The following is a 27,550-nucleotide window of genomic DNA, read 5'->3' as shown; positions in this document are numbered from 1 at the left end:
GAAAGTGTCCCTCGGCCAGGGTGGAAGGTAGAAGCCCTGCGCTGGCCTGGGCTGTGTTCTTGTCTTGCTCTGTGACTTGGGCAGGCGCTGTCCTCAGGCTCAGCCTTCCTGTCTATACAATGAAGGAGCAGAAACCCAGGATCTTTAAAATTTTCCAATGATAAAAACCAGAAGGATGACCTTAGGCAGAAGCTCAGGGTGGGAGCACAGAAAAGCAGAGCCAGTGTCGGCTGTTGACCTGAGTCCCCTCCAAAGGGGTTCCTGGAGCAGAACCAAACTTCAGCACTAAAGGTCTCTGCGAGCCACCGGGGGTTAGGTGCTGGGCAACTCTTGCCTTGGATTCCTTGCTAATACAAGGGCCTGGTGCCTATGCCTGGGGAGCTCTTTACAAAGCTTCATGGAGATGTAAGGAAAACCAGCTTTGGGGCATACAGGGCCTGGGTGATGGGAGCCCTGCCACCTGAGGAGGAGACCCCATTGTGATTCTGGTTTGGGCTTCTGCCTCTCTGGCCAAGCAGGAAGACCTAGGCAGAGACCCAATGTGTCCAGTGTGCCTGCAGCTCCACTTCCTGTTATCTGGGTCCTGCCAGCCTCACACCTTTTCTGCATAGTCTCTAATGCTGGGAACACCTTCATTCCTCCCTTAGCCTGTGGACTGGCATGTTTTCAAACAGCTTCATAGCAGACCATAGCTGGAAGGGCCTGTCCATCCCTGAGATGAAAAACTGGGGCTCAGAGAAAAGAGGTTTACTTAGGAGCTGGGGCTCAAGGTCTCTTTCAGTGATACCATACTGAGGAGCCATCTGTCCCTGACCTCCAGCAGCACTAACCACAAGACTCGGCAACCAGTATGTGCCGAAAATGTGCCTGAGAGCCTGGGGGGGAGTTCACAGCACTCTCTCGATGGCTCATTTAATTAAAGCTTTTAGTCTAAGACATGCTACAGCATTTCAGGCAGCAACTGGGGAGAGCCGGGGATCCTGGACCAGAGACTCGTAAGTCAAAGGATCAACATTAGAGGCAGCTGGCCCAGTGGCACTGATGGTTATTGCTGGTCTGAGGTCAGCTCAGTGCCTATGGGCATCATCTCACTTGATGTCTAAACCCCAGAGCAAATGCAGGGTGGGGATGAATTTGTACTTTTATTCATTTGGTGATTCTGTTTCTCACGTCTCATGGGGCATCTTCCGCCTCTAAATTACATAGGATCTTAGGCTCACATGGAGACAAGGACCATCCCAGAAAAAGACCTGCTTGTGTTAGGAAAAACCAGAGCCCGAGAACTTGGGCAGGAGGGGCAGGCCAACAGGAGGTGTGCAGAGCCCCCCAGGATAGGAACACTGTGCTTCCTTCTCTTTGAGGGCTTTGTCCATCTGCTCAAACTTCAGGGGAAACTGATGCCCAGAGGGCAATGGGCCTGGCTCCTATGTGTCCTGCACCCTCTGCACTTGCTTGATGGCACTCGCCAAGGCTCTGCATCCATCACTTACTGATGCTCCCTTTGGGCAGTCTTGCCGTGGTCCTGCCCAGCGCTCAGAAGGTGTCCTCTTCTCTACAGAGTGGGTCAGCCACTCTGTTCCCTTATTGATGCAATCCTCCACCCTGATATATGCTCCTATGTGTGCATAGGTATCTGTGTGCTTGGAGATGCGCAGACTTGGAGAACAGAGCTGGCATGGCCTCCAAAGACCAGCCAAGGCCCTAACTGCATAGAAGAAGACGTGGGAGGGTTTCCACAGGGCTCACATGACTTGGGAATGGCCTCTACCTTGGCTTGCCCTGGTCACACCCCACCCTGCTGCCCACCTCTGGCTCTCAGAGGCCGAGGATCCCAGAGAAAGCTCTGTTGCCATGCAGCCATCTGCGGACACACTCTTGGCCCTTTCCATGAATACCCATAAATCATCCTGCCACGGGCTGCTGCTTCTCTAAACTTCCTCTACTGTGTTTACATCTTGGGTAATGAGGGGCGAGGGGAAGCTAGCTTGCTCCAGGTGGCGATCCGGCCAGGCACTTACAGCCCACACCCCTGGCTCCTCATGCTCATGAGTACATTCAGCAAACACCCAGCAAGGCCTCAGGTGACCCAGAGCCGTCCAAACCAGATCTGGTCCCCAGGGCCCCCTGGCCTAGAAATACAAGTAAGGAACCTGTGGCAATGGTACCAGGACAAGAGCTGCCACAAGGGTGCTGGGGGAGGAAGGGCGAGCTCAGCCAGGCAAGGATGGGAAGGACACTCCATGGCAGTGGGTGATGAATGTGACCCTTAGTGTTGGACAGACCCGGATTCGGGTTCTGCCTCTCTGTGACTTTCTGTATGGTCTTCAGGAAGTTTCCTGATCGGCTACATCTGTTTCTTGCTTGTGAAACTGGCTTGCCTTCTGCGACTCTTGGCAGAAGCAGGCCATGATGGATATCAGCACCTGGCAGAGTGGGAGCTCGACAAAGGCCACTTACACCTCACCCAGAGGAGAGAGAGGAGCAAGTACAACAGGGTGCAGGGCTGGGCCTGGCGCACTGGGGCCTGTACATGGCCCACAGGGGTTGGACCTGACAGTACCTGGGGGAAGAGAGGCAGCTGGGGAGGCAGGAAAGGCGAGGCTCCTATAACTGGGCAAGTTTTCCTGGCAGTGGGAACCCTGCAGGAGCTCCAATGGAGCAAGAACAATGCAGGAGGGCGAGGCCTGGTGCCAGGGGACCCATTAGGACCCTGCGGCAGGATCCTAGGAGGAAGATGAGCAGGGAGAGTTGACAGAGAACATTTGGGGGAAAGAAAATGAGAAAACTGAATAAATTAAAACTCCAAAGAAAATGATTTGTTCAAAGGGCTACAAGTGTGTTTCAGATCATCTCTCAGAGAGCTCTTCTCTGCTTCTTCTTGGAAATTTGGGGATCCCTGGAAGGTATGGAGCCTGTGCCCTACACTGGGCCTCTTGGGGAGCTCAGGCCCCGCTTACCCCAAGAAGCAGTGAGAAATTTAACAAACAGGCTGCCCTTTGGTGGAAACTTCCTTCTCCAACCTGACCAGATGGAGGAAAGTTGGCCAACCACAATTTACCTGTTGGGATAGAGAAGGGGCTCCCTCTTGCCAAAGAAAAGCTATTTTTCTTGTGAAACCAGGCTCTGTGTTTCAGATCGACATGTTGTGAAAAGGAAACCGTTTGGAGTCATTTGCCCACATTTACCTTTCAGCCGTGGTTAGGGGCTGGGGGCCCATGGCTGGAGCTGACAGCCCAGCCCTCTGTCACCTCATGGGTTGGACCCACCTCTGGCGGGACTCCTAGTCACCCTGGATGGTGGACATGAATGCCCAGCCTAATTGGAACTCTTAATGGCTGCCAGCTCTTTCTCTTGCCCCTGCCTTGTTGGCAGCATACAAAACCCTGCCCACCACCGAAGAAAGGCACTCCCTGCAGCTCTCTGCCCTGGCTCCTGATTAGACAGGGGTGGCTCATATGTTGCAATAAATATAGTTACAGCGATGCCTCTACCTCAGATAGGTAGGGCCAGGGAGAGCTCGGTAGGAGTACATTTCCAGTGCACCAAGCCAGGTGCTTTGAAACCCACGCCCAAAGGCTACAAAGCTCAACTCATTTTTGTTCCAGGATTTTTTTTTTTTTTTAAGATAGTGCACACCCTCCGCTTTATGGCAGGGGGCTGATACGTCAACTTTTTTGTCAAAGGCTCAGTGATCGGGCTATGGAAGAACCATGTAGTGGCAAGTGTAGGGAGCAGCCCCTGCTTCCCTGGGTGGCCCTAGACAGAGCCTCCCCCTTGGTTTATCCTCCATAAGTGCAGAGCTGAGCAAGTGTTTCCCAAAGACACTGGGAAGAATCTCCAGGTGCACATTCACACGGGCTTCCCAGGCCTCTGCCCCGAAGATCCTGATTCATTATGTCTGTGGTGGGGCCTGGGGATTTGTTTATTTAACAAGTACCCAAGGTGATTCTGTCCAGGTTGCTGAGGAAAATTCTGGATGATATCTTTAGGGTACAGATTGGACTCTGGATTCCAAGGTCCCACTGCTGGGGGCACAGGATTTGGGGTGTACTGACAGTCCCTCCCTGGGACTTCCCTGGTATTCTAGGGAAACTCTTCTCTGTATATGGAGATTTCTGCTAAACGGGAATATAGGAAGACTGCTCTATAGAGACTGCAGGCAGAGGACAGCAGAGAGAGTCTTGTGACGGCAGGAGTTCAGGTGATAGACAGAGGGGATGGTTCTGGTGGCAGGAGGAACACACAGAAAGAGGACAGGGGGATCTCAGTATTTTAGGACGATCTGTACCTGACCATTTACACAAGGTTTACTAGGACTGCTTCTGAGATGGAGTCCCCAGCATTAGACAGCCATTGTCTGTCTCATCTCTCTCAAAGTGGAGTCCCCTCAGCAGCCTCCATGCCCGATGTCACCACTTAGACTTTCCAGGCACAAGGAGCTTTTGGCCTAGCAAGCATGTCCTATTTGTTACTAGGTGCTCCTCCTGACCATTGGACAACTAGAAACTGCTTGGCACACCTCAGGTGGCCCAAGGAGGCTAAGTGTAAAGCAGACTCCATTGCACCGGAGCTTCACTTATAAAAGAGCAGAGAATTGTTCTTGTTCTTGTCTTGAGACTAAAACTGCAAAGTCAGACGTGGATGTGCTCTAAAAACCCTGAAGGAATCCTTTGTGTAGAGGGAAGAGACAGCCTCACTTGCTCAGAGCAAAGCTCGCTTGGTGACTGTGCACCCCACCTTGGGGGCATGGGAGGGAGTGTCCATATCCAACTCCTGGGCCACCCACCCCTGTCCTCCTCACCTGTCCTCGATGCGGACCCAGAGGTCATTGAATTGCCGCGGTCGCTGGTGTTTATTCTGCCTCTTGTGCCACTTTTTTTGCCGTCCAAACTCCTCCAGCTGGTTGAGGCTGTCAGGGAGCAGGAGGTGCGGGGACAGGGCTGGGTCATCCTCCTCAGGCGGGGTGGTGGGGGTCACTGAGGGTGCTGCAGGGACAGCGGCAGCTGGGGTAGCTGGGGCAGGGCTGGCTGAGGTCCCCTCAGGAGGGGGCACTGGGCTCCCAGCAGCAGGGCTGGAAAGGGGAACATCACAGGAGTGTGTCATGCATATGTGATGGGGAAAGCAATTCTGTGGGAAAGTCACTGGGGAGGATAAAAAATGCAAAGACACCCTGCCCGGCCCTGTGAGAAAAAGCCCAGGAACACCGTCATCTGGTGTGAGAGATGGGACACCGATTCAGCCTTTCACCTATGTAGTCAATAAATATATATTAAGGTCCTACTTGGTACCAGGCACTCTTCTAGGAATTAAATATCAGCACAGACCAAAACAGATACTGTCCCTGCCCTCTTAGAACTTCTATTTTGGAGCAGAAGACAGAGTCGAACATATAGGACATCAGATGGCCACAACTGCTGAGAAGAAAATAGAGACAGATAAGAACCCAAGGGAGAGAGGGTGCTGGTCAGGGATCAAAGGGTGACATGTGAGCCTAGACTAGGAGGCAGTGAGGGAGCAGGTCTGGACGGTCTATGGGCATGTCTGATCTTGGTCAAGGTCAGGGTCTCACATCCACAGATCTGGTTGAGGGACGGTAGGCAAGTTATCTATCTTCAGTGTGCTTCCTTAAAAACGGGGCTATGACAGCCTGTGCCTCACAGGGCGGGAGGATGATGTAGGTGAAGATGGGCACAGCACTTAGAATAGGGCCTGTCTCCTAATGCACCTGTCTCTGATGTTGTCCATCAGCAAAAGGACCTTCCTGTTGGGCAGGCACTGAAGTGTCACGTAGGCATGTCTGTGGAATTCATGGCCATACAGGGAGGGGTACACACATAGGCCCCAGGCTGGGAACATCCTCCGCTCTCCCCACTTTTATTCTCTCTACTCAGTAGCCTCAGCGGAATTCCTTTTTGGGGACATCCAACCCTGGGAGAAGGTTGGGAGTGGTTTCTGAGCAGGCAGCTTGCAAAGGTAGGTGGTACCCAAGGCCGCTTACAGTCCTGAAGCCTGTCCCCCCACTTCATTCTCCCAGCACAATGGGTGAGGGGCATCTCTTGCTTTGATGGAAAAAAGGCCATCAGCTCAGCCTGTCCTCTCCCAGCCCCCATGGCAACCCCAGATTCCCAGGGTCCAGGCTGCTAGGAGATGTCGCAGCTGTTGGGGAGATAATTCAAAACAGTCAGACAAAAAGATAGATCCAGGAAGCACCTGTGGCTGAGGATGGTTTTTATTGTTGGAGCCTACTCAGCGTCCCCACCCCCACTTGCTCCCTGTGCAGGAGCCGAGGCTGAGAACCTGCAGAGCAGAGCCCGTGGGGGTGCAGTGGGGGACTCCTCCATTAAGGCCTGGTTTCCAAGATGAATAGGAGACTCCCCAGCCTCAGAGCCTGCCAGCCTTCTCTGCCCTGGACAGGCCACACACAATGAGCTTTTAGGAAAGACCTTCAGGGATGTGCCGGGAGGGGGAGGCAAGGGGAGAGGAGGGAACTTGGGGAATGTCTTGACCCTGAAACTACCTTGGATTCTCCACCTCTTAAGCAAGACTGCTGGCCTCCCTCCCCCATACAAACTGCTTTGTGCTGGGTTCAAATGGTTCCTGCGGGAAGAGCGGTCTTTCAGGTTAATGCAGAAGATGCACTGGGGAGGAGGCTCAGTGCCAGTGTTTAAAAGTTCCTCTAGGAGTGCCATGGAGCCAGGGAAGTATGGCCTGCAGCTAGGAGATCAGCAGCTCATGTCTCTGAAGATCAAGGTCTCAGTCCTTCCAGAGCCCCCACTCCAACCTCCAGAGTTGGTATAAAGAGAACTTAGGAGCTCAGGAGGCCCAGAGCCAGGCTGTCACTTACATGAGCTGAGTTTCCTACTGTAAGTGCCTTCACCTCTCTGGGTTCTTTCACTTATCAAGATGGGGACACACAGTTCCTCCACTGCGAGGTTGTTGTGAAGATAACAAGTTAGGAGTTAGAAGGAGCCCTTAGAGTTTGGTACAGAGTAAGCAGACATTAGAGACCTGCTGTGACTATTCAAGCTTTTTTTTGGTCCCTGAGCCCTATAACCTTAAGGACAGGGGTTGAAGTCATGCTGTGGCCCCCCCTTGCAGGTTGGTGAAGAAGGTTTTTGTGTAATGGATAGAGAGTGGGCTTCACTGAACCCTGAGTTTGAGCATCCTGACATTGACCTCTGGGACTGCATGTGATCTAAATCCTGGCTCTTTCCTGGTGCTGGTGCTATGGACCCATAGACAGACTGAGCTGGTCCTTGTCCTTGGGCAGCTCCTGAACTTGGTGTTGGGGATAAGGGCAGGAAACAGGGGTTAGGAAGAGAAGATGGGGAACAGAGTGGGTGTGCCTGGCACAAAAGTCAGGGGCGAGGGGTGGGTGTGTCCTGGCAGGAAAGCCAGAGGCAGCCATGGAGAGGGTGCAGGCAGGAAGGTGTGGACCAGGTGAGGGCATGACAGCAGAGCTGCCAAGGAATGGGGCTAAATGCAGGGAAGAGGCCAGGCTGTGGCTTGTCCTCCCACAGCATCATGGAGATTTAGGGCTGGGGCATCCACTAAATCCTCCAATCCCCATCCAATTCACCAGTGTTTTAATTCCAAGCCTCTGGCAAATCTTAGTGCTACCCACTAAAATTCCCTAGTGGGATTTGCAAAATCCCACTGCCTCATCTGGTCCCACTGTGACCTGCCATCAAGATTGGATACCAGCCCCCTTTCTGCTTTCCTACCTGCAGTCCTGCCTCCAGTTGTAGGTGCCTGGTCCAGTTGGTCCCCAGGAGGCCCCATTACAATATTATTTTTTTTTCCAAAACTCTACCCTCAAGCCTGAGCAGGAAGGCAGGGGTAGCCAGCCATGAAGCACGTGTTCAGGCATGGCCTGTGACAGGCAGCTGCAGGCCAGCCAGTCCCAAGATGCTCTAGGCCCCTGTTGCTTACCTGTGGATGGCCTGCCCCGCAGGAGTATGGTCCACCTCCAGCCCTGCCTGCCGCAGGACATCAATGACAGTGTTGTTCCCTAGAAAGTGACCTAAAACATAAGACACAAAGCAGGCTCAGTCACATGTCAGGTTGCCTGTCAGTGGACACAGGCTTGGGACATCCCCAGCATTTGTGTTTGGACCAGTGAGCTGCACCAGTCAAGGCCCTAGACTCCAAAAGGCAATATGGCTCCCTGGGTAAGATGTGGTCCTGCTGCCACCCTATCTGGGTTCCTATTCTGGCTCTGATGCTCACAGCTATGATTAAATCCCCAGTTTCCTCATCTGTAAAGTGGGAATGATTGGAATGTTGGTCGTGAAGGTTATAGAGAGCAATGGCGGGCACATAGTAAGGACTCCAAGAGCTTCCAGTTGCATTATTGTGCTTCCTGCCATTAAGTTGACCCCAGCCACTGACTGTCCAGGCTGGGGAACCCTTCAGCAGTCACGTAAACCCAGCTCCAAGAAACTCTCCAGCCCCAGCAGGCCTACAGCTCATCTTTGTAAGTTCTAACTTGTGCCTCCTCCTACAGCATGGGGGTAGGAACCTTTGTATCCTTGTGGGTCTCCTGGACACGTCCCTAAGGACAGAGACTACATCACCATTGCCTAGTGCCAACTCAACACACACTGGTAGGGTTTGAACATCATAGATTCATTTGTTCATCATCTACCCAACATTTCTGGAGCACACACAGTGGCTAATATCCTGGGATGGCCATTGAGGTCTCAGAACCCTGTGGGGAAGCCCAGTGAAGCCCTGCTGATTGCAGGGTCCAGCAGACACAGACAGTGGCCTAGAGGAGGTACGAACACAGAATGATCCCTCCAGGGGTGGTATCAGAAGTGTGTGTGGTGGGGAGGGGAGCTGTCTTCTTAAACACCCCCTCCACTATTCATTTGTTCAGCAAACATTTATGATGCCCTTACCCTGTGACCTGCTCTGTACCAGGCACTGTGAATATACAAATGGAGAACTTAGTGTAAATCTGCAGAAGAGAGAGGGGAAATGTCTTTTTTTTTTTTTAATTTTAAATGCAGGCATGAAGTCTGAGAACTCAGGGGAAGCCTTTCCCAGGTTCAGGTTAGGGACAATCCTCAAAAGGCCAAGTGACTGTGAAAGCAGGGGCTGCTGGGAGTCAGCATCCTGCAATGCCCCTCTGTTTCCTGGTCCTCAGATTCCCTCCTACTCAATGTGAGCGTTGGCTGGGTGCTTGCCCAGGGCCCTGGCCCCTCCCACTGTGAGTCAGTCTTGTGAGGCCACTCCCCTGAGCAGCACTCCCCGCTCCTGCTCACCTTTCATCCCAGACCTGGGGGGATATCTCTGCCCTCTGACTCTGATTGCCTGTGATGGGTGGTGACAGGTGGGAAGCAGGAAGGTCAGCATGCTGACAGCCCCAGGGAGGTGGAGGAGGACAGAGAATGGACAAGCCGGCAGGAATGGACAGGCTTCCGGCGCAGATGAAGCCTGGCTGGGCCTGTGCAACAGCTGGAGCAGAGGGGCCTGTCCTATAGCCCTGTGGCCTGCCAGACTCCTCTCCTCTCCCAGGTTGCCCATCACCCACAGTCCCTGCAGTCCCACCTGGGGATCATGGGAAAGACCACTGGACTAGGAAGGCCAGATGTTATGGACCAGCATCCCCTCCGCTGAAACCCTGGGCACATCCAGTACCCTCCCATCCCTCAGGCGGGGAGAGTTTATACTGCATGGTGTCCAGGGCTCCTCTAGCTCAGTCTGTACAAAGGTTTTTGTTTGACTTGAGACCGTTATGGAAAGACATTCCCATTCCTCCCACTCCCTACCAATTTATTCCATTTGCTTAGCCAACACTAAATGCTATCTTGCGCTGGACAGTGGTGTCTAGGCAGGGGCCATTCCAGGTAGTTTTTCTTGAAAATGGGGCTCTTGTGATTGGAGTACTAAGCATGATGCAGATAGACACATGACAGCTGGTGTGGGTACACGGGAAACTTCCAAGCCAGCTTGGGGGTAGGGGGGACTTCTGGGGGGTAGCTTAGGCAATAAGGTGAGTATGGGAGTGGAGTGGTACTTGAGAAAGGATGGCATGTGCAGAGGCTAGGATGGGAGTGGGGTGTGTGGGGGAAGCTAACTACAAAAGAGACCTGGAGAGCACAGACATGAACAGGCCCTTTTGGAGCTCTGGCCCTGACTTATGCTGTTGAGAACAGAAGACCTATGCTCTTGCCAAGCTCTGAGTCTCCTCCTCAGTCCATGGTCCTGGACAAGTGGCTTCTCTGCCACCAGCCTCTATTTTCCCATATATCAGATGAATCCATAGCACTTTGGCTCCTTGGGGAAAGTGATAAAGCTCTAATGAGGTAGGAGTGGACATCTTTTGGAAAGGCCAGAGCTCTCATGAATGATGGATGAGCTGACAGTTCTGGCTAGTCCAGAAGCATCCATCTTCTGGCTTGCTCTGTTGCATGGGTGGGCTAGAAGGGCACAGACAGTGGTGGCCTGCAGTGTCCTGGCTGCACACCTCTGCCAGAAGCCCCTGGACTCTGTTCCTGGCAAAAGAGGGAATCCCTCTGCCTCCATGGAGACCTGAGTTTAAAGATAAGGGCCTCATGGTCCAACACTGGTCTCTGTGTCTACCCAGAGGATTTCAAGAGTAGCCAGGGAGGGCAGCATGCGTCAGGCTGCAGTGGAGCAGCAGCAGCAAGTATCTGCTGACTGCTGGAGGCTTGGGGCTGGGCGGAGGAGGCATTCAGAGGGGCCTAGGCCCCGGCATGGCCCCAACACAGCCCTGACCACAAGGGCCTCTCAGGACACCACTGGATCCTGAGCACTGTGTGGCAGTGTTTCCTGGATCTGGTTGGTGCTTCCCTGTGTTCCCTCAACTCAAGGGTGTCAGACCACTGCTGCTCTGAACAGAAGACTTGCGATATCTGGAGAAGATGGCAGCAATCAGGGGAGATCCTGATCTTCTGAAATTCTCATCCTCTCCTGCCGCAAGCCACATCTGCCCCTCCCTTGTTCTGGGGGTGAAGAATGGTGTCCTCCCTCTGCTCCTTGTATAAGGTGCGCCATGCCATGTGGTCTGCGTGGTCACGCACACCCAGCCTGTGCTCCCACCATCCCTCCCTCTCTGGGGCTTGACCTCACAGACCCTACAGCTGGATTGATGAAAGCTGCACTCTCCAGGTCCCTGGACCTTCTCCTGCCCTGTGCATTCCTCACTACCCCGCATGGCTCTGGCTGTGTTCTTCCTCGTGGGCTTTTTCCTCCTGCCTAATAATGCCAAGGCACTTGGGGTCCTGCCCTTGGTCTCTTTGCTCTTCATTCCGCTCACTCCAGGGACAAGTCATCCACCCTGCCAGGTTCAATTACCACACAATGCTGATGACTCTGGAATTGTCCCCTTGGCCCAGACTCATCTGTCCAGCCACCTGTGGACAGCTCACCTAATGCTCCTCAGCACCTACCAACCAAGCTTGCCCTGCTTTCCAGAAAAGTCCTCCCCAGCCAAGCTGAACCACCCTGTGTGGATTCCTTTCCCTCCTCATCCTCCTTCAGTCACCAATGACCTCTGATGTTTCCTCTCAAACACATGGGACTGCCCCTGCCACTACCACCTGCTGCCTGAGCCTCTGCAGAAACCATCCTGTTCTCCTTAGTCCCCTCTCCCTACCGCTGCTACACTGACCTTCCCATACCCCAGAGCTGACTGTCAGAACAACGGCTCCCAAAGAGCCATCTGAAGGGGGGACTCCAAACTCTTCTAGAGTGAGGCCATTTCTGACCCATCTTTGTTCCCAGAGCCAAGCCCAAGTCTGATGCATGGCAGTGACTCCGTGAACATTTGTGAGTGAATGAGTGACAAAACCTGTTACTCCACATCCTTTCTGTGATCTCATCCTACCCCACGAGACCCGAGTCCCCTCCATTCATCCCCTGCCTTGTCTCTTGGTGATACTTCTCCGCATTCCACCAACCTCGGGAGCTTCGCCCTCTGCACCAACCCTTGAGCCAGGGTTCAGCATGTGTTGTCCCCAGGGGCTGGCAGACAGGGCTGAAGCTTGTCTCTTGGGTCAGAAATCCTGAAAAATGTACCACACCCATTCTGGAACCTGCAGGGAAGGTTGTGGAGAGTTTCCAAAAGGGCCTCATGGAGTTTGGACTCGGCCTGCCTGGCCTGCGCTCCCTGGGTCTCCTGGCTGCTGCTCAGCAGCTTAGCCCTTCAGCACTGGCTTCCAGCTGTCCTCTGGCCAGCTCTCTGCAGGAAGCCTCCCCCATATCATCTGCAGAGGCATGGGTGAGCAGAGAAGGAGGGAGGGAGGGTCGGGGTGGGTGGGGCACACAGACCTGCGGTGACAAAGAGAAGGAGGTAGAGAGAAGAGAGAGTCTCAGAGAGGGGCATGCAAGAGGAGGAGAGCTCCAGGACCTGTGGGAACAGATAGAAGGACAAAGAGGAGAAGTGGAGAGACAGACAGTAAGAGACAGAGACCATGTAGGGAGAGAGAAAGGGAGAGACACCAAGACAAAGAGAGAAAGAGATGGAGACAAGGACTAGATAATGAGATCTGGAATACAGAGAAGCCAGAGAAGGAGAACAAGGGAAAAGGGAAGAGACCAGAAAGAGAATCCAGAAGCCGAAGGCCTGGAGGGAGACCACAGGTCTTCAAATTGATGGGGGTTGGTGGGCGCTTGCCTCCCCTGAAATAAGCCAGGGTCCCACTTAAAGAAGATTTATACACAACAGGACAAGGTACACTGCTCAGAGGGACCAGCCCTGTGATGTTTCAGAGCAGAGAAAAAGGCTCCCTTTCTTCTGCGTGCAAGTGGGGCTGTGCACTCTGTGGAAAGGGGTCCATACAGGGTGGTTCAGCTTGGCTAGTGGGGCACAGGCTCGGGGAGCAGAACACAGGCCAGATCTAGCTGATCAGCCGGATAGTCCCAAATGCTCCACCGATGCAGAAAGACTGGTAGGACAGGGCCTAACAGAAAGCCCAGCTCATCAACTGACCGTGTGACCTTGGGAAGTTTCCTCTCCATTCCTGGGGCCGTTTTCTCACATAGAGTCCCAGGGTCTCCTGAGTCCTCCCACCCCTGTGCTCCCATTACAGGTGACCTGAACACACACTCATACTTCACGAAGCTCCCAGGTACGTGATGCTTCTGAACTGTTTCATTTCATCCTCACAAGCAGCCCCTGGGAGGTCCCCAGTGTACAGATAAGAAACTGAGGCTCAGCGAGGGGATGGGACTTGCCCAAGGTCATACACGTGGTAAGAGGCAAAGCTTGGACTTCAACTCAGAGATGTTCCAGTTCGCTGCATGTTCCGGTACCCCCACCGTAAAGATCCTTGGCGCCTCTGGCCAAGGATCACAGCCCATAGCAGATCCCAAGTTCGCGTTTGGGGGCAGGAAATTGTCAGAAACTTGTGCACCTTCCAAGGTTCAGCAGATTGGAGAGAAAAGTGTACAAATGCTCAGTGAGAACAATACACCAATTAACAGGGCAATTCCAAGATCACATTGGGGGCTGGGCAGAGGAGGAGGAGGGGAGAACCAGATGTTCCTGCACAGGCCTCAAAGTAACGTGGGCCAGCACACATGTTTTCTCTCCAGTGAGTACGCCGGGGCTCTAGCTTTCTCCTCCTGGAGGAGGAATCCCAAGCCCGTATTTATGTTCCGTCTGAAATTAATGCAAGGGAAACTTTCAAATGAGAATCTCATTGCCAGGGCCTCCGGCAGGATATCAAGCTACAGTAGTGTTTGTTTTTTTGAGGAAGTGTGACAGGAGGACTGGATGGGTGGGCCAGCAGAGGGATGGACAATTGGGGGCACCGAGAGCTTCCAGTCTGCCAAGGAATGTGTGGCAGTGAGCAGGCAGACATGAGCCTCCTCTTCTGTAGCTGGCCCAGGCAGGGCTGGGTCTTCTCACATCAGTGAGGACTAGAATGACATCTTCTCTGTACCCAGCTACAGACCAGAAGCCGAGGCTCAGAGTCCCTACCCCTGAGGAGGTCACAGTGTGGAGGGGGAGACTGGCTAACAAACACTTACAGGCCAGCATGAGCCATGAAGTGATGGACGGATGCCAGGGAGGATGGGGCTGAAGAGGAAGGTGTGGGACCCAGAGGGAGAGGTGTGAGGGTGTTCCAAGAAAGGCAGAGGGCAGCGCAAGGACAGGCGCAGAGGAGAGCAGCCGAGTGGGTCTGCACCAGCAGGATCTGCAATTGGAATACACAGAGAAAGGCCAGGTGGGCTTCAGTGAGGTTTGGGGCAAAGGGACCAGTCATAGGATTCTGATGGCTTCAGGACAAGGTGAAGGGGCAGATTTTGGCTGCGATCAAAGAATTCTCTGCCCAATGGTAAGGGAAGTGGTGCTCCATCCTTGGGGATGTGTAAGGCTGATAGGTGCTGGTCAGGCCTGTGCCAAGGGGGACACTGGCACCCTACAGGGAGTTGGTGATGTCTGTGTGGAACCAGCGCATCTTGCCACCTTAGCAGGCTTTAATTCCTGCTCTGCTATGGGTGGTGCTGGAATGTAGGATGTCAGAAATGAAAGAGCCCCGGGACATCACTGGCCAGCATGGCTCTGCCCTCAGTATTGCAAAGGCAGATACAAATACTAAGAGGAGCAACCCGCCTATCATTGCTCCAGCACTAGGAATGTGCCAAAATGCTTTGGATTCATTTACCCATTCAGCTTCATGAGAGTCCTGCTGAGGCGAACACAACTTGCCCAGTGTCACACAGGCAGAAAGGGGCAGAGCTGGAGCAGAGCTGGGTCTAAGCTCAAGCATGGCATGGGGTGTAACTGTGTCAAGGGACGGTGGAGGCGGCTGTGGATGCTGAGGCTCTGGAGACAGAGAAGTCTTCCTCTGGAGACAGAGAAGGCTTCCTCTGGAGCAGGATCTGCTCTGGGGCTTGTGCCACATGTCTGACAGTTGTCCAGACTGGGTCCCACTCAGGACCTCCCCTAGGTGTGAACTTTCTATTAGAAGGTGTCCCCCATTGCTTTTGGTTCTTCTAAAATCCTTAAGGTTTGAATCTTTCATTTTATTTGGGTAAGATCCTTTTAAGATTAACATTTGGTTAGAGACCAGGAAGCCTCCTCTTTGTGAATGCTGTGTCCCAGGGGTAAGGACATAAGCCCTGGGTGTTTTGACCTAAGTCTGGGCCCTGAGGGCTTGGAGCCCACAGTACTTTCTCCACAAGACTTTACTGGGGCTTACTACATGTGAGACATATGTCAGGCCCTGGGGACCCTGTGATGATTCAGAGATGGTCCCCTTTCCTCCTAAGCAAGACCATTTCAAATCCAGGCAGACTGTGCAGGGTGATCCCAGGCCAGCACAGGAGGTGGCTTGTGATGGGTTCTGTGGACTGCAAGGGTCAGTGCTCAGCCCTGGTAATCACCCATTGTAACTCTGCAGACCCCTTTCCTGAATTACAACATCTCAGGGCCCCAGGACTCCCTGTTGGCTAGCAACCTGGGCAGGGATAGAGGTTTACCACTTGCTGGGCCTCACTGTCACTTGGAGTTGACCCCAGCTCTAGGGATTTCCTTGTACTGCCACAGAATATTTCATTCCCTCTGCCCTGTCCTCCTTTCTTGGTGTAGGAGTTCTGTCCCTAGAGGACTTCAGGCTCTGAGGGACCAGGTCACACTGATGGAATGAGAGGGCCATGCCAGGCCCTGAGTGCACAAGGGCCAGCCACTGACTCTCAGGCTTATCACAGAGGAGGCCTCTGAGGATGGGGAGAGCAACTGATCTGCCCAAGGCTAGTTCTCATGAGAGAGGCCATGAATTTCTAGGTGACACAGTCTGGCTTCAAAGTGCCTGCTCTAAACCTATGACCCCTTCCTCTCCTCTCACCTTCCCCACACTCTCCATCTAGCAAGAGTGCCAAGCCTCTAGCTGAGACCCATAACTGCTCCTTCAAAGAGCAGCCTAGGGACACAGGCTGGGATATCACTCTCCATTCCTCTTGACTCTCCCTGTTCCAGAGCAGGAAAGCTATGGAGGAGTCAGGAGGGGATGCTGCTCTGGCCGGCTGGGTGCTTTGGGCTGAACTAGGAACGGCGCCTCTGGCCAAGGATCACAGCCCATAGCAGATGTGCCAGCAGCCAGATGTATCTGTGGTGGGCGGCAGGGATCCTTTGAAGCACCATCCTTGGAAATTCTGAAACACTTCCAGAGGCTGTGTGGCAGGCCAGGGGATGCTTGCCTGGGAGAGGAGAGGGCAGCTGGGCTGGGCGTGTGCTCTCTCTACTTTCTAAGGTTTAAAGGCCCTAGAAGGACCATGGCTGCTATTCTAGGACCAGTCTCAAGCTCTGAGGGTCTTCAGTTCCTAAGCCCACTCATGAGTGGAAAACCCAGCTGGGAAGGAGGTGGGTGTGGGTCTTAGTCTGAGGACTCTGGGCACAAAGGGGACCTGTGCAGGGGACATTTCCACGGGCTCACCCCTCCTCCAGGAAGCCTTCTCTGACATAGCTTGCCTCCTTCAGTGCCAGGTGCTGAAGCCTTTGCTAGCAAGCATGTAACTGCTGGGTGCTGAGGCTAGAAGAGGTTGATACCTCACTTTGTCTCAGCACCTTACTGTGCAGGTGGGTAGGGGGAAGTCACACACAAGGTCTCAGAAAGCAAGACATTTGCAGGACACCTGGCTGTTTCCCTTTTCTGCTTTCATGGCCTTGACCTAACACTCCCCCTTGTCCTTTCTTTCCCTTTTTGCTGTTCTCTTCCTAACCATCTCGCTGCCTCCTCTCCATAAAAACCCTCCTGCTTAACACTGAACCACTTCCTCGGCCTCCGCCCGAATGTTTAGTCAACAGGACCTGGGACTCTTCCTCTTAGGTCTTTTTTAATTTGTCAATACCTTTCTTTGTCTCACCTTCCAAAGGGCAGCTATGATGTTGCTGGACCCCATAGCTTCCCAACATGGGGCAGAAGACTCAGTTCTAGACCTTGTTTTGCAATGGGGTGATGCAGGGGCAGGGGCACTTCTGCTTCTAAACCTCGGGGTTGGTGCAGTCATTCATTCAACAAGTAGGGGGTGAACACCTTCTCAGTATGCAGGGAGTGGGCAGTGGGCAGCCTGGACTGAACTAAGACAAATATGCTCAGCATGAGCAAAGCTGTGGGAGGGAAACCTTGGGACTTGGAGGGAGCCCAGTAGAAGAGGGGAAGGACATTCTTAGCAGAACAGAAGGTCTAAGAACCAGCTAAATGGTTTTCTTAGGGCAGTTGGTCATCAGCAAGAATCACTGAGAGGACTAGCAGCATTTCACTTTAGTTCTCAGACTCTTGGAAATCCCATCTGCACTTGGTGTGCCTATTTGGCAAATGGAATGAGAAATACCATCTTGTCTCCCTCCAGGAGAAACTGAGGATGTGGGGTCATATGAATTGATGGATATGGGTGCTCTTCAAGTAGGATGGTGCCCATTCTCCAGGGAGCAATTGTTGTTGCCATTAATAAAAATATGTTTGGAGCTTATATCTCTCTTTGCTCTCAACTTGGGGTCTTCACTGCTAATCTGTTCATGCTCCAGCCCCAGAAGCATGATTGAATGGTTCTGATTATGGGTTTGTTGCACTTTAGCAGTGTAGGAAAAAGACAGGAACTTGGTGGCTGAATGTGATGGATATGTGGACACTCAGAGATGGTAGCTCTGTCTATAATGTTCACAGAACTGCTTTAGAACCCTTCAAATCCTGCTTTCTGTTTGGACTTTTGCTTCCTGTGTGGCAGGTGATACCAGCCCTACCAGGAGGGATCTCCAGGTCCTGGAAGGCTCTTAGCCCTACACTTCTCCCAAAGACTCCAAGAGTAGTTGAAGCAAATTGTTCTAGAATGTAAGAGTGCTATGCTGCTAGAATGTTAGTATATTAGAACCAGGCAATCTTAGAAGAATATTGGGGAGGAAGGATTTTGGAATGTCAGAAGTTAGCATTCTATTCACACCATAGAGTGCTAGGGATATAGATTGTGTGACAACCACTGGCTGTCAGAGCCAGTGAATGGGAAATGAATGGGCCCTCGAGAGTACCTGGCTCACCTCTGAATCTGGTTCATGTTTTAAGCCCAGTTCTTCTAGTTCCTACATGAAAAAAAAATGGCTGGAGGACTCATAGGTAATGACTAAATATCTTGAGAAAACCTTTTTCCTTGTAATTAGTACTAAAATTGTCATTCTCTTCTAGTGCCCAGGACTGAGACATCTTCCACACACCCACCACCACCATGAGGCCTGGGGATACCAGGAGATACCATGTGACTAAATGGAATGAATGGGTGTCTACATGATTTGATCCAGCGTGTCTTTCTAGAACGTCTACTAGGTGTTGACAACTCTGAGGTGAGTGGGCCCTGTCCTGGAGTAGTTTACATGTAATGGGGTGGTCACTGAGGAGGCGGTGCTAGGGTAAAGTCAGGAGCAAGAACTGGGAGACAGCATCTGCCTTCGCACTCTAGCTGTTTAGTGTTGCCAGAGAAAATATTAAAAATTGCTACTTGTTAGTGTCATGGGTCCTTGTTCCTAGCAGATAAAGTAGGTACATTTCAGGCATGTGCTGGCATTACAGTCCACAGCACAATCACAGATCAAGCAGGACTTTTCTCTGTTGGACTCTGATGTGATTTGATCTCCCTGTGCAGCATCACATTCCAGGTAGCTATTACCAATCAATCACAGTTGGCCCAGGTGTTAAATCTATTAACTTCCTATACTGGTGGGTCTTATAGCCAATCTCTCTTGCATTTATGTCAAATATTCTCCTCTCTTCAAATCAAGAATCTTCCCACCTTCCTCCTCTTTCCCTGCAGATGACTGCACCTTCCACTTAGAGAATGGAGATCTGATTAGAAGCCATCAGTAGAGGACTCACTCACCTTTGAAGCACCAAGCTACCTGCCTGCGGACCCTCTCCGTCCCTTTCTCCGGTTTCAGGTAAAGAGGTTTCCTCCTCTACCTGATCTCTGCTCCCTCCTTTCCTGGCTCTGGAACCTCTTTTTCTCTGTTTGTGCAGCCTCAGCTACTCTAGGGCATTCTTCCATTGTGTCTTGAGCATGCTGAACGTTTTCCTATCTTCAATAACAGGTGGGTGAATTGGGGGAAACATAGTTACCAGTTTTTATAAATACTTTCTCCAGCTTTTATTTTGCTCAGGAAGGACCTTGAGACCCCTTTCTGTCTTCTATCATCACAATTTTTTAAAGTAATGGATGTTTTAATTTCAAATAATGTTAACAAGATAATTCCAGAACACTAGATAAACCTGCAAATTGAAGAAATTTAGCTAATAAAGAGTTTACCATCATACTCCTTTTCTTCAGTTACTTGCCAATTAGAAAAAAAAAAATCCAAGAATCCACTTCTACAAGTGAATGGACTAGGAGATCTCAGAGGCTCTTGTGCACATGCATGAGCCTGGTAGTTAAGAATGGGCCTCCTCTCCCCATGGGCTGGCATACATCACCCATGGCAGTGTTCACATGGTGTGTTCCACACTGGCCACAGTCAACTCCCAGTGAGGCAGGGTTTCCATCTGAGCCTCCAAATATTACCCAGGCATGGGTCTATTACCCAGGACCCAGGACCCTGACAAATAGCAGGTGGCCAGGTGTTTTTCTCTTGCATGTCTGGACTCTACTGTCTGTGAGCCTGCTGCATAACCTCTGGGAGAGGTCAAGTTGTGCCACATTGCTGAAACATCTCAGACACCAGTACACACGTACATCTGTGAGATGTGTCAGCTAAACAAACACCCCTTTGCAGGCAACTACCAACAGTTCTGAACACATCCAGCAGGGGTATAATGTGCAGGAAAGGGCTAAGAATGCACATTGTACATTGAAGGCCAGGGCACAAGTTGAAGATTTATCTGTGGGCCTGGAGAAAGCCACTCATCTGCACTTTAGTTTTCATGTGCAAAATGAGGAATCTATAATTAAACCCATCTCATGGTGTTATTGTAAAGATCAGAAGTAACATAATTGGAGAACCTGGCATGGTGGCTGGCACTTACTAGGCATTTTTATTAAAATAATTCCTCTAACAGAGCCGAATGAATGTATCTAGCATAATCTAATGAAGCAACTGCATTATCCCCATTTTTATAGACGAGAGATTGAGGCCCTTGGAGGTGGAATGGCTTTCCTAGGGTCTCCTAGCTGACAGTGGTAGAGCCAGGTTTCACATCCAGGCCTCCTGACAAGACCTCAGCCTTTGAAGCCCCTGGAGAGCAGCACAGAGAAGGACCAGACTGCCCCAAGGAGTAAGCATCCCTGCCCGTCCTGCTGGGCTCACAGGGCAGGGTTATGGAGCTGGGTGGGGAAGGGCCTTCATAAGTGCTGGAGGGTCCAGGCAGTTGGAGGCTCAATCTCTCACCTTCTTTTCCTGGGCTGGATTCCAAAGGTGACCTACCATGTTATGGCAGGACCTCAGCCTGGAAGGGCAGGACCTTGGCAGTGCCTGGTCCCACACCTGGTGAGGCTATTTCCTAAGATATTCTCTGGAAACACCCATGGAGTCTGGCTCAGAGAGTCTCTGGAGTGAGCAGACAATATGCCTGGGGTGGCTAAGTATCTTTCTGGTGGTGTGGGCCCCCCTCATTCCCGCAGCCTTGGGGTTCCTCTGCTTTCCTTGAGGACCCAGCAAGGATTGGCAACAGGAGGCCAGCTGAGCCTCAGGTCCCCCTTCTCAGTCTGGGATGGCCCACAATGGACCCACAGAGGCCCCAGACAGGCGCTGTACTGAGGGAGTGTGCCACTGGGGTCCTGGGCATAAATCCTTCAGCCTGTCCTCTGGTGTGGGACTTGGGAGTGACGTGCCCACGGGAACCTAAAGAGCAGATTAGGCTCTTGTCACCAGTTTTGTGTGAACACGTTCTGGGCCAGTACTCTGTCTGCTACAGGCCCACTCTGTTGGCTGGCTGCCCTGCTCACTGTTCAGAGTTCTGGGTCACAGCTTCCTGACTGGTGTCCTGACTGGCTCGGTCCCCAGCTCATTGAGCTTTGCTCATGCCCCTGCCCTTGTGGCCTTCAGTTTGCCCATGGTTAGTTGTGGCTGGAAGGTTGCATAATTCCTGGGTTGAGAGATTTGCTGTGCAGAGTTGGCCATTTGTTCTAGGCATAGCTGAGTAAGAAGTGGTGGCCACCAGCAGGCTGTGTGTGGCTCCAGACCTTTTGTTTTGCATGGAGGGTCCATGAGAGCAAGGTGGGGCTGCTTTACCCCACTTTACTGCCGGCTTAGCCTAAGAAGCTCACCAGACCAGGGGAGACCAGGATGGGAGCTCTGGTCAATGTTCATTCTTTCATTCAACATCAAAGACACAGAGACGATTAAATGGTGCCTACCCTTCCAGAGCCCAAGGTGAGGGTGGGAGACAGATGCAGCCCCATCCACCAGTTATAATGTGGGGAGCAGTCTAGAGGCGGGAGAAGGCAGGGAAGTGGGAGCTGTGAAGGCTTGGACTGGGCTAGCAGTGAGGGCAGGGACAGAGTGAATGAGTTTGGGGTCTTTCTGGTGGTCTGTCTGCAGATCTGACCAGTGCCTGACAGATTTCTGGAGATGGGAGAGTGGAGCTGGGCATGACACTTGTGTGCTGGCCTGGTATTGAGTGGACATCATGCCTCCATGGATCTGGAGTTTCAGGAGAGGAGGTCAGCATCTAGGGCTGCCCACACTGCTGTGCTTTTCCTCTTTAGACACAGTTTCATCTGCCAAAGAGAGCTTCAGAACACCCAGGTGCTGGGTGACTCTGGTCCTGGGTCCTGGGGCAGGCAGGTGGGAACCATCTATTCAAGTGGGGCAGCTGGCTGTCACTGGCCTGTCTCAGACTCACTCTCTGGGGCTCCTCCTGGGGCTAAGGGGGAGGCTGGAGGTGAATGACACACACTGGTTGCCCGTTGGAGTCTCTGAGGCTGCTCCAGTGCAGGATGCACTGCCCAGAGGACCATAGGGGGGTGGTGGGCCTCTGGGTGGTGCAGGAGGGGGAGAGGGTGCTTGAGGACCACTTCTCTGCATGGGTCCTCCAAATTGTCCTGACGCACACCAGGCCTTTGACAGGTGTCCTGCAGCAGGAGAGTGGCCCTGCCCTCTCTATGAGATCAGTCAATGTTCTGCTCCTGCAGGCTCCTCCAGACCCTCTGCGAGACCTCTACTTTCCCTGACACCTGTGCCTAAACAGCTCCTATAATCCTAGATGGCCCAGGCCAGTCCTGGCTTTTCATGTTCAGATGAATAAACTAAGGCTGGGAGAAGGGACTAGTCTTGCTAAGGCCACAGTGGGCCATGGAAGTGCTCTAACATGAGCCCAGGTCTCTTTCTGTCTAGCTGCTGTGGGACTGTCTCTGAGGGCCTGTGTCAGTGTCTAAGCCCCTTCTTTGTCCTTGAACTGTGCTAGGGGATGCAGAGGAGGAAAGAGCAGCCCAGACAGATGTACCCTTGGCTCTTGCCCTTGAAGGATTTGGGGTTGAACGGGTGGTGGAGGAGCAGACCTCAAACACTGGACATACCCTATCATAAAGTCGGGGCATCCATAGGGTCCCCTGTGGGTTAGACTGAGTGCTGGACCTGGAGGGCAGTGTGTCTGAGGATGGGCCAGGGAAAGGGAGGGCAGGGGACAGCATTGTCAACATCGCCTTTACTTCTCAAGAAACAGGAAGTGAATTCTGTCAACCCAAATTGCAGGTGATTCTAGCAGGAAAAAAATGTTGCTATAAGCTATTGAGCAAAGTTACTGAAGACATATCATATCCTGGTCCCAAGATAAATATTGCTGTCACCGGCAGAGACATCCACAGGAAAAAGAAGGAAGAGTGAAGGAGAAGAGAGACGCTCAGCAAGCCCTGCACCTGAACATCTGCATGAACCTCTGCATGAAGAGGCTGATCCCCCAACAGAGAGCATCAAGTTCATGGATCCATATTGTGATTATATGTGTTATAGTGCTGATGGTCATCTTGGCTGCCATTTGAGTTCTTATTATGTGACAGGTTATTTAAATGCTGTCACTAATTCTTACCACCACTCTAAAGGCAGACATTGGAAATTCATCAAATACTTATGGTTATCACTCCCATTTATGGAAGAGGGAATTGAGACTTTGAGAAGGTAATAGCTAAGGTGACTCAGGTAGAGTGGGACCTAGAGCCAGGACTGTCGATTGCCAGAGCCCAGCACCTCCCTGGGGCCACAAAGCCCTCACAGCCTCAACTCTGGCTCTGTTGGGTGGGCCTGAGATTGGGATGGACAGTGGAAGCTCTCAGTATGGCCCCTGGGGCAGGAAAGAGCTTGGGAAATTAACCTGGACTTGGCAGGGTCACTTCCCTAGCCCACAAGGTCTGTTATGGAAGGACCCTTGTCCATAGCAGAAGGACAGTTTAGGTCCCAGCTCTGTTGCTTTCCTGCCCCACTCTGGGCTTTGACTTTTCCCTTCATGAAGTAGAGGTCAGGGCTCCAAACCTGCTCCAAAGGCGAAGAAGCAGATCTTGTCTTCATTCTCCTGCAGAAGCGCCATGACCCTCTTCCCCATGCGTTCATTCCTCTTGTAGATAAGCTCCTGGCGGAAGTAGCTGTCAATCTCCTGGGCTGTCACTTGCTCATGCGGTGGGAGGGTAGTGTTGATAAAATTGGGTAGCTGCAAAGGCAAGACAGAGGCTGCCTTCCATTCTTGACAGAGCAGGGTGCATATCAGATACACACGCCGCACAGGCAGGGCTGGGCAACTTACCTTTACGAGGCTGGACAGTGGGCTACATGCTTCGTGCATGCCTGTCATCAATTCCAATATCCTCTGAAATAAGTATTGTTTACAGATGAAGCAAACAAGAGCAGAAAATATCCTGAGATATGTGCAAAGTCACTCAGCTAGTGAAGTGACAGAGCCATCCTGAGAATCCTGGCTACTGCAATGGTATGTGTGCCATCCTGCCTCCTGATCTGCCCTGGCGAACCTCAGCTCCTAGACACTGAGTATGAGTATGCTGGGACCATATTCATCTCTCCCTTTAGTGCTGAGCCTAGCACTGCCACATGCAATGAATTCTGTTCAGCAAGAGGGTGTGGGGGTCAATCCATCTGCCTGGTGTGGCAGGAAGACCACAAGGTATGGAATTAGGTTGACATGAGCTTTCTCAACCCTGTCTGACACTGTGTAGTGCTGGGAAAGTTACTTAACATTTTTGATCCCCAGTTTTCTCATTTATAGGACAGGACTGATGTTTTCATGGGGTTAAATGGGGTGCTGCCTTGAACTGCATTTGGCTCACCCCACTCTACAGAGAAGAGAGCGGGTAGCATCACCTTCAGTTCTTCCAATGTCTAAGTCACCATCTACCTACCCCTGGCTCTGCCACTTCTCAGGACATAACACAAACCCTTTGGGGTCTCTTTCTCTCTCTCTCTCTCTGTCTCTCTCTCTCTCCTCTCTCTCTCTCTCTCCTTTATTTTTATGTGGTGCTGAGGATTAAACCTAGTGTCTCATACACGCTAGGCAAGTGCTCTACTGAGCTACAACTGCAGCATTGCCCCCTGCCCCTCTTACACTTTTGGTCCCTTCTTGAAAATTTCAACCCCAGGACCACAGCTTCTTCCATTTGACACTTGTTCCACAACCTGTTTTGTAATTGCCAAGGTTTCTCAGCCCTGGGCTCTTCATCATCCTGCCCTCCACAGCCAGTCACGGGGACTGGCAACAGTACTGCAAATGTGCTCTTAAACTATGCAGAGAGCTGTCTGAGTTCAAAAACAGAATCTTTGTCATTCTGGGTTCCTGGTACCTGGACAAAATGCCCTCTGAGAGGTCCTAAAACTTGAACATACATTGATGTTGACCCTTCCTGACTTCAATTGCTCTCCTGTGTTCTTTGATGCCCAGCGTTTCACCTTTCCAATCTGGATTGCAAGCCTAGCCAGCCAGCACCATCTCCTTGAATGTATGCATGGGGCCAAGGAAGAAATGGAGGCAGTGAGTCACAGACAGCCTCTCCTTCCCCACAACCCATCAGTGTCACTACCATCTCCAGACTTTTGCTTGCAGAAGTCTGCAAGCAAAGTCTGCTGTCACTAATTCTTACCACCACTCTAAAGGCAGACATTGGAAATTCATCAAATACTTATGGTTATCACTCCCATTTATGGTCTTTCATTTCCCCAACTTCCACTTCTCTCCCTGCTTGCAGAATGTGAGACCACATTATACCAACACATAAACATTTGCTCAATCAGTGTGAGTGGGTGAGTGGACAGGCCCAGAGGCAGTAGAAGTAGAGCAGTTATATGTGTAAGTTAGACAGCCAGGACACCTTGGGTTGGAGTCCCTCTTTTGCAGCTTACTAGCTGGGTGGCCTTACTCTAACTGGAAGGTGTCTTGGCCTCTGGGAGAATCCGTTTCCAAACTGGAAATAAGGTGGGGAGCAGGGGATACATTATTGTAGGGATTACATGTTTTGGAAAGTGCTTAACACAGTGCATGGCACAAAGGAAGTCTCAATGAACGTCATCTATTACACACTTAGCTTGGGGGCTGGCGCTGGCTTCATCACCTCTTGTGTGAGGACGCAGGCAGCCTGTGAAGGGAGGCCTTGGGCTGTGGGTAGAGACGGAGAGGACAAGTCGAGGGTCATCAGAACCATGAGATCCATGAAGGCAACACTGTACTTCCCTTCCCTCTTCCAAGGGTCTCTGGGACCCGTGATCATGTGACCCCTCCTCCTAGGTTCCTGACCATAACTGTATCCTGGTACAAAATGCAATTCCACTTATTCCTTAGGGAGTTTAAAAAAATTAACAAGATCAAGAGCAAAAAAAATTAAATTTCAAAGCCATGAAGAAATCAGGGGGACATTCAGGTTCCCCAGGCTGTCCAGCTGCTGGCTGACATTCTCTGCATTTTCATGCTGATGGGCCTGGACTCTGTGCCAAGGATGGGGCCTGGGTCTGGGCCAGGGCTGAAATGGGAGCAAATTAATGATGTCATTAGACTAGTCAGGGGCCTTAAATCTCCCATGACAAGTTTAAGTGCAGGATGCATGATAGCATTTCAAAGAGGACATGTAAAGTCCCCAGGGTCCAGAGCTCAGTCTGGGTTGGGGGGTGGGCAGGGCTGGTGGGGCTGTGAGAGATGGCTCAGGCTGGTCAGGTCTGATGGTCAAGTGCTCAGGTCTGCTGATGACATTGATCTCAACAAACCCTTCCATCTGGCAGGACCTTCTGCGTGCGATCCTCCACAGGTCCAGCCCTGTGTCAGGGTAGGGGCCCTAGAGCACCCTCAGACTGGGTCTGCTGCCCCAGTTGGGGATCATAGCCTAGTAGTGGAGTCGCACATACCCCCAAGAGTGCTGTGTGATGTATGCTTGAAGAGGGCCAAAAGGAGCTCACTGGAAGCAGCAGATGGTGGGGCCACATGTCTTGGTTTGGCCAGGGCAGTGCAGGTTTATGGTTGGAGGAGATGTTCCACACCTGTCAATCATTTTGACTCTGAACTGTAATTCATTCTCAAAGGAGTCTGCATTTGGACAAGACACATATGTAACTGCCCTACACCTCAGGTAGGCTGGGGGCACAGGCAAGTCTTCCTGGGGGAGGACCTCGGGATGGCCCAGTCCATGTTGGGGCAGTGACAGTACCAGTGACCTGGGGGCTGCAGAAGCCGAGGCACGGTCAATTCTGAAGGTGGGGACAGTGCAGTAGGGAAGCAGGAACCAAGTGGGAGGTGCACCCAGTCCCTTTCTTTAGCACTGTCTACTTGGGCTCTGTACCTGTCTTGGCCTGGCCTCCAGAGGCCGCTTATCCTCCCCGGCGCTGCAGCCTGAGGCATCTTTCTGATCACATCACCCTTGGGCTCAGACTCTCCAGGCTCTCACCATCAGCAGGAGTTTTTGCCCCTGCATGATCTGCCTCCTGCTCTGCAAAATCATGTCTTCAGGTGGGCCCACATCCCCATGCCCCACCAACCAGCCTGCTCTGCCTGCCAGCCCCTCCCTCCATTCTCCCCTGTGAACTCCACTCTTGAGCCTCATTCCCATTCACCCTCCCCCTGAAGCCTTCTGTGGCTGCACGCAGAGTGACTAGCCCTACATCCTCTATATCCTCAGCCTCCACAGACTGCAGATGCAGCTCCACCACAGTCAGACCATGTAAGCCCTGGGTTCAGCCTTGCTACCCTGACACAAGACTTTCTGTTTCTGGGGCAGAGTTGCCAGTCCTCCTCAAGGGTAGGTTCTGCCTGAGCATTCTGGTGTGCATCCTGGGTGGCTATGGTACTATGGGTGGACCAGTCCTCCCATCCTCTGTCCCACTTCAGTATGGGTACTGCTGGAGGACCCCTGAGGCAGTTCTCTACTACCAGAGACAAATCAGTGCTTCTGAACACAGACCAAAGAAAATGTGAGCTCACCATCCCCTGAGGTCATCTTGCACCTTCCTCTTTCAGTTTGGTCAGCCATAGCCTGGCCAGGACCTTGTCCTACATACCCTTTTGCAGGTTGGCCACATCACAGCCAGGCCAGCCTCTCTGCCCAGAGCTCCCTCCACCTCTCTCCCAGAGGGTGATTCAGGTCAAGGCCTTGCCATAATGCTGTCACTAATGAGATT

General features: G+C 52.1%; 1 protein-coding gene across 1 annotated transcript in view; it reads right to left on the bottom strand.

The window, feature by feature from the left end:
* Trabd2b (TraB domain containing 2B) overlaps window positions 1-27,550 on the bottom strand; it is a 221,360-nt gene that overhangs the window by 8,822 nt on the left and 184,988 nt on the right. The window contains exons 4-7 of the mRNA XM_048782692.1: window positions 23,688-23,750; window positions 23,420-23,594; window positions 7,933-8,023; window positions 4,802-5,071 (exon numbers count right to left, since the gene is read on the bottom strand). Of these exons, the coding sequence (XP_048638649.1) occupies window positions 4,802-5,071; window positions 7,933-8,023; window positions 23,420-23,594; window positions 23,688-23,750 (599 nt within the window). The remainder of the gene's footprint in view (window positions 1-4,801; window positions 5,072-7,932; window positions 8,024-23,419; window positions 23,595-23,687; window positions 23,751-27,550) is intronic.

The sequence above is a fragment of the Marmota marmota genome, unplaced genomic scaffold (assembly GCF_001458135.2).
Source record: "Marmota marmota marmota unplaced genomic scaffold, marMar, whole genome shotgun sequence".
Classification (NCBI taxonomy): domain Eukaryota; kingdom Metazoa; phylum Chordata; class Mammalia; order Rodentia; family Sciuridae; genus Marmota; species Marmota marmota.
This window is presented reverse-complemented; position numbering and strand designations above follow the sequence as displayed.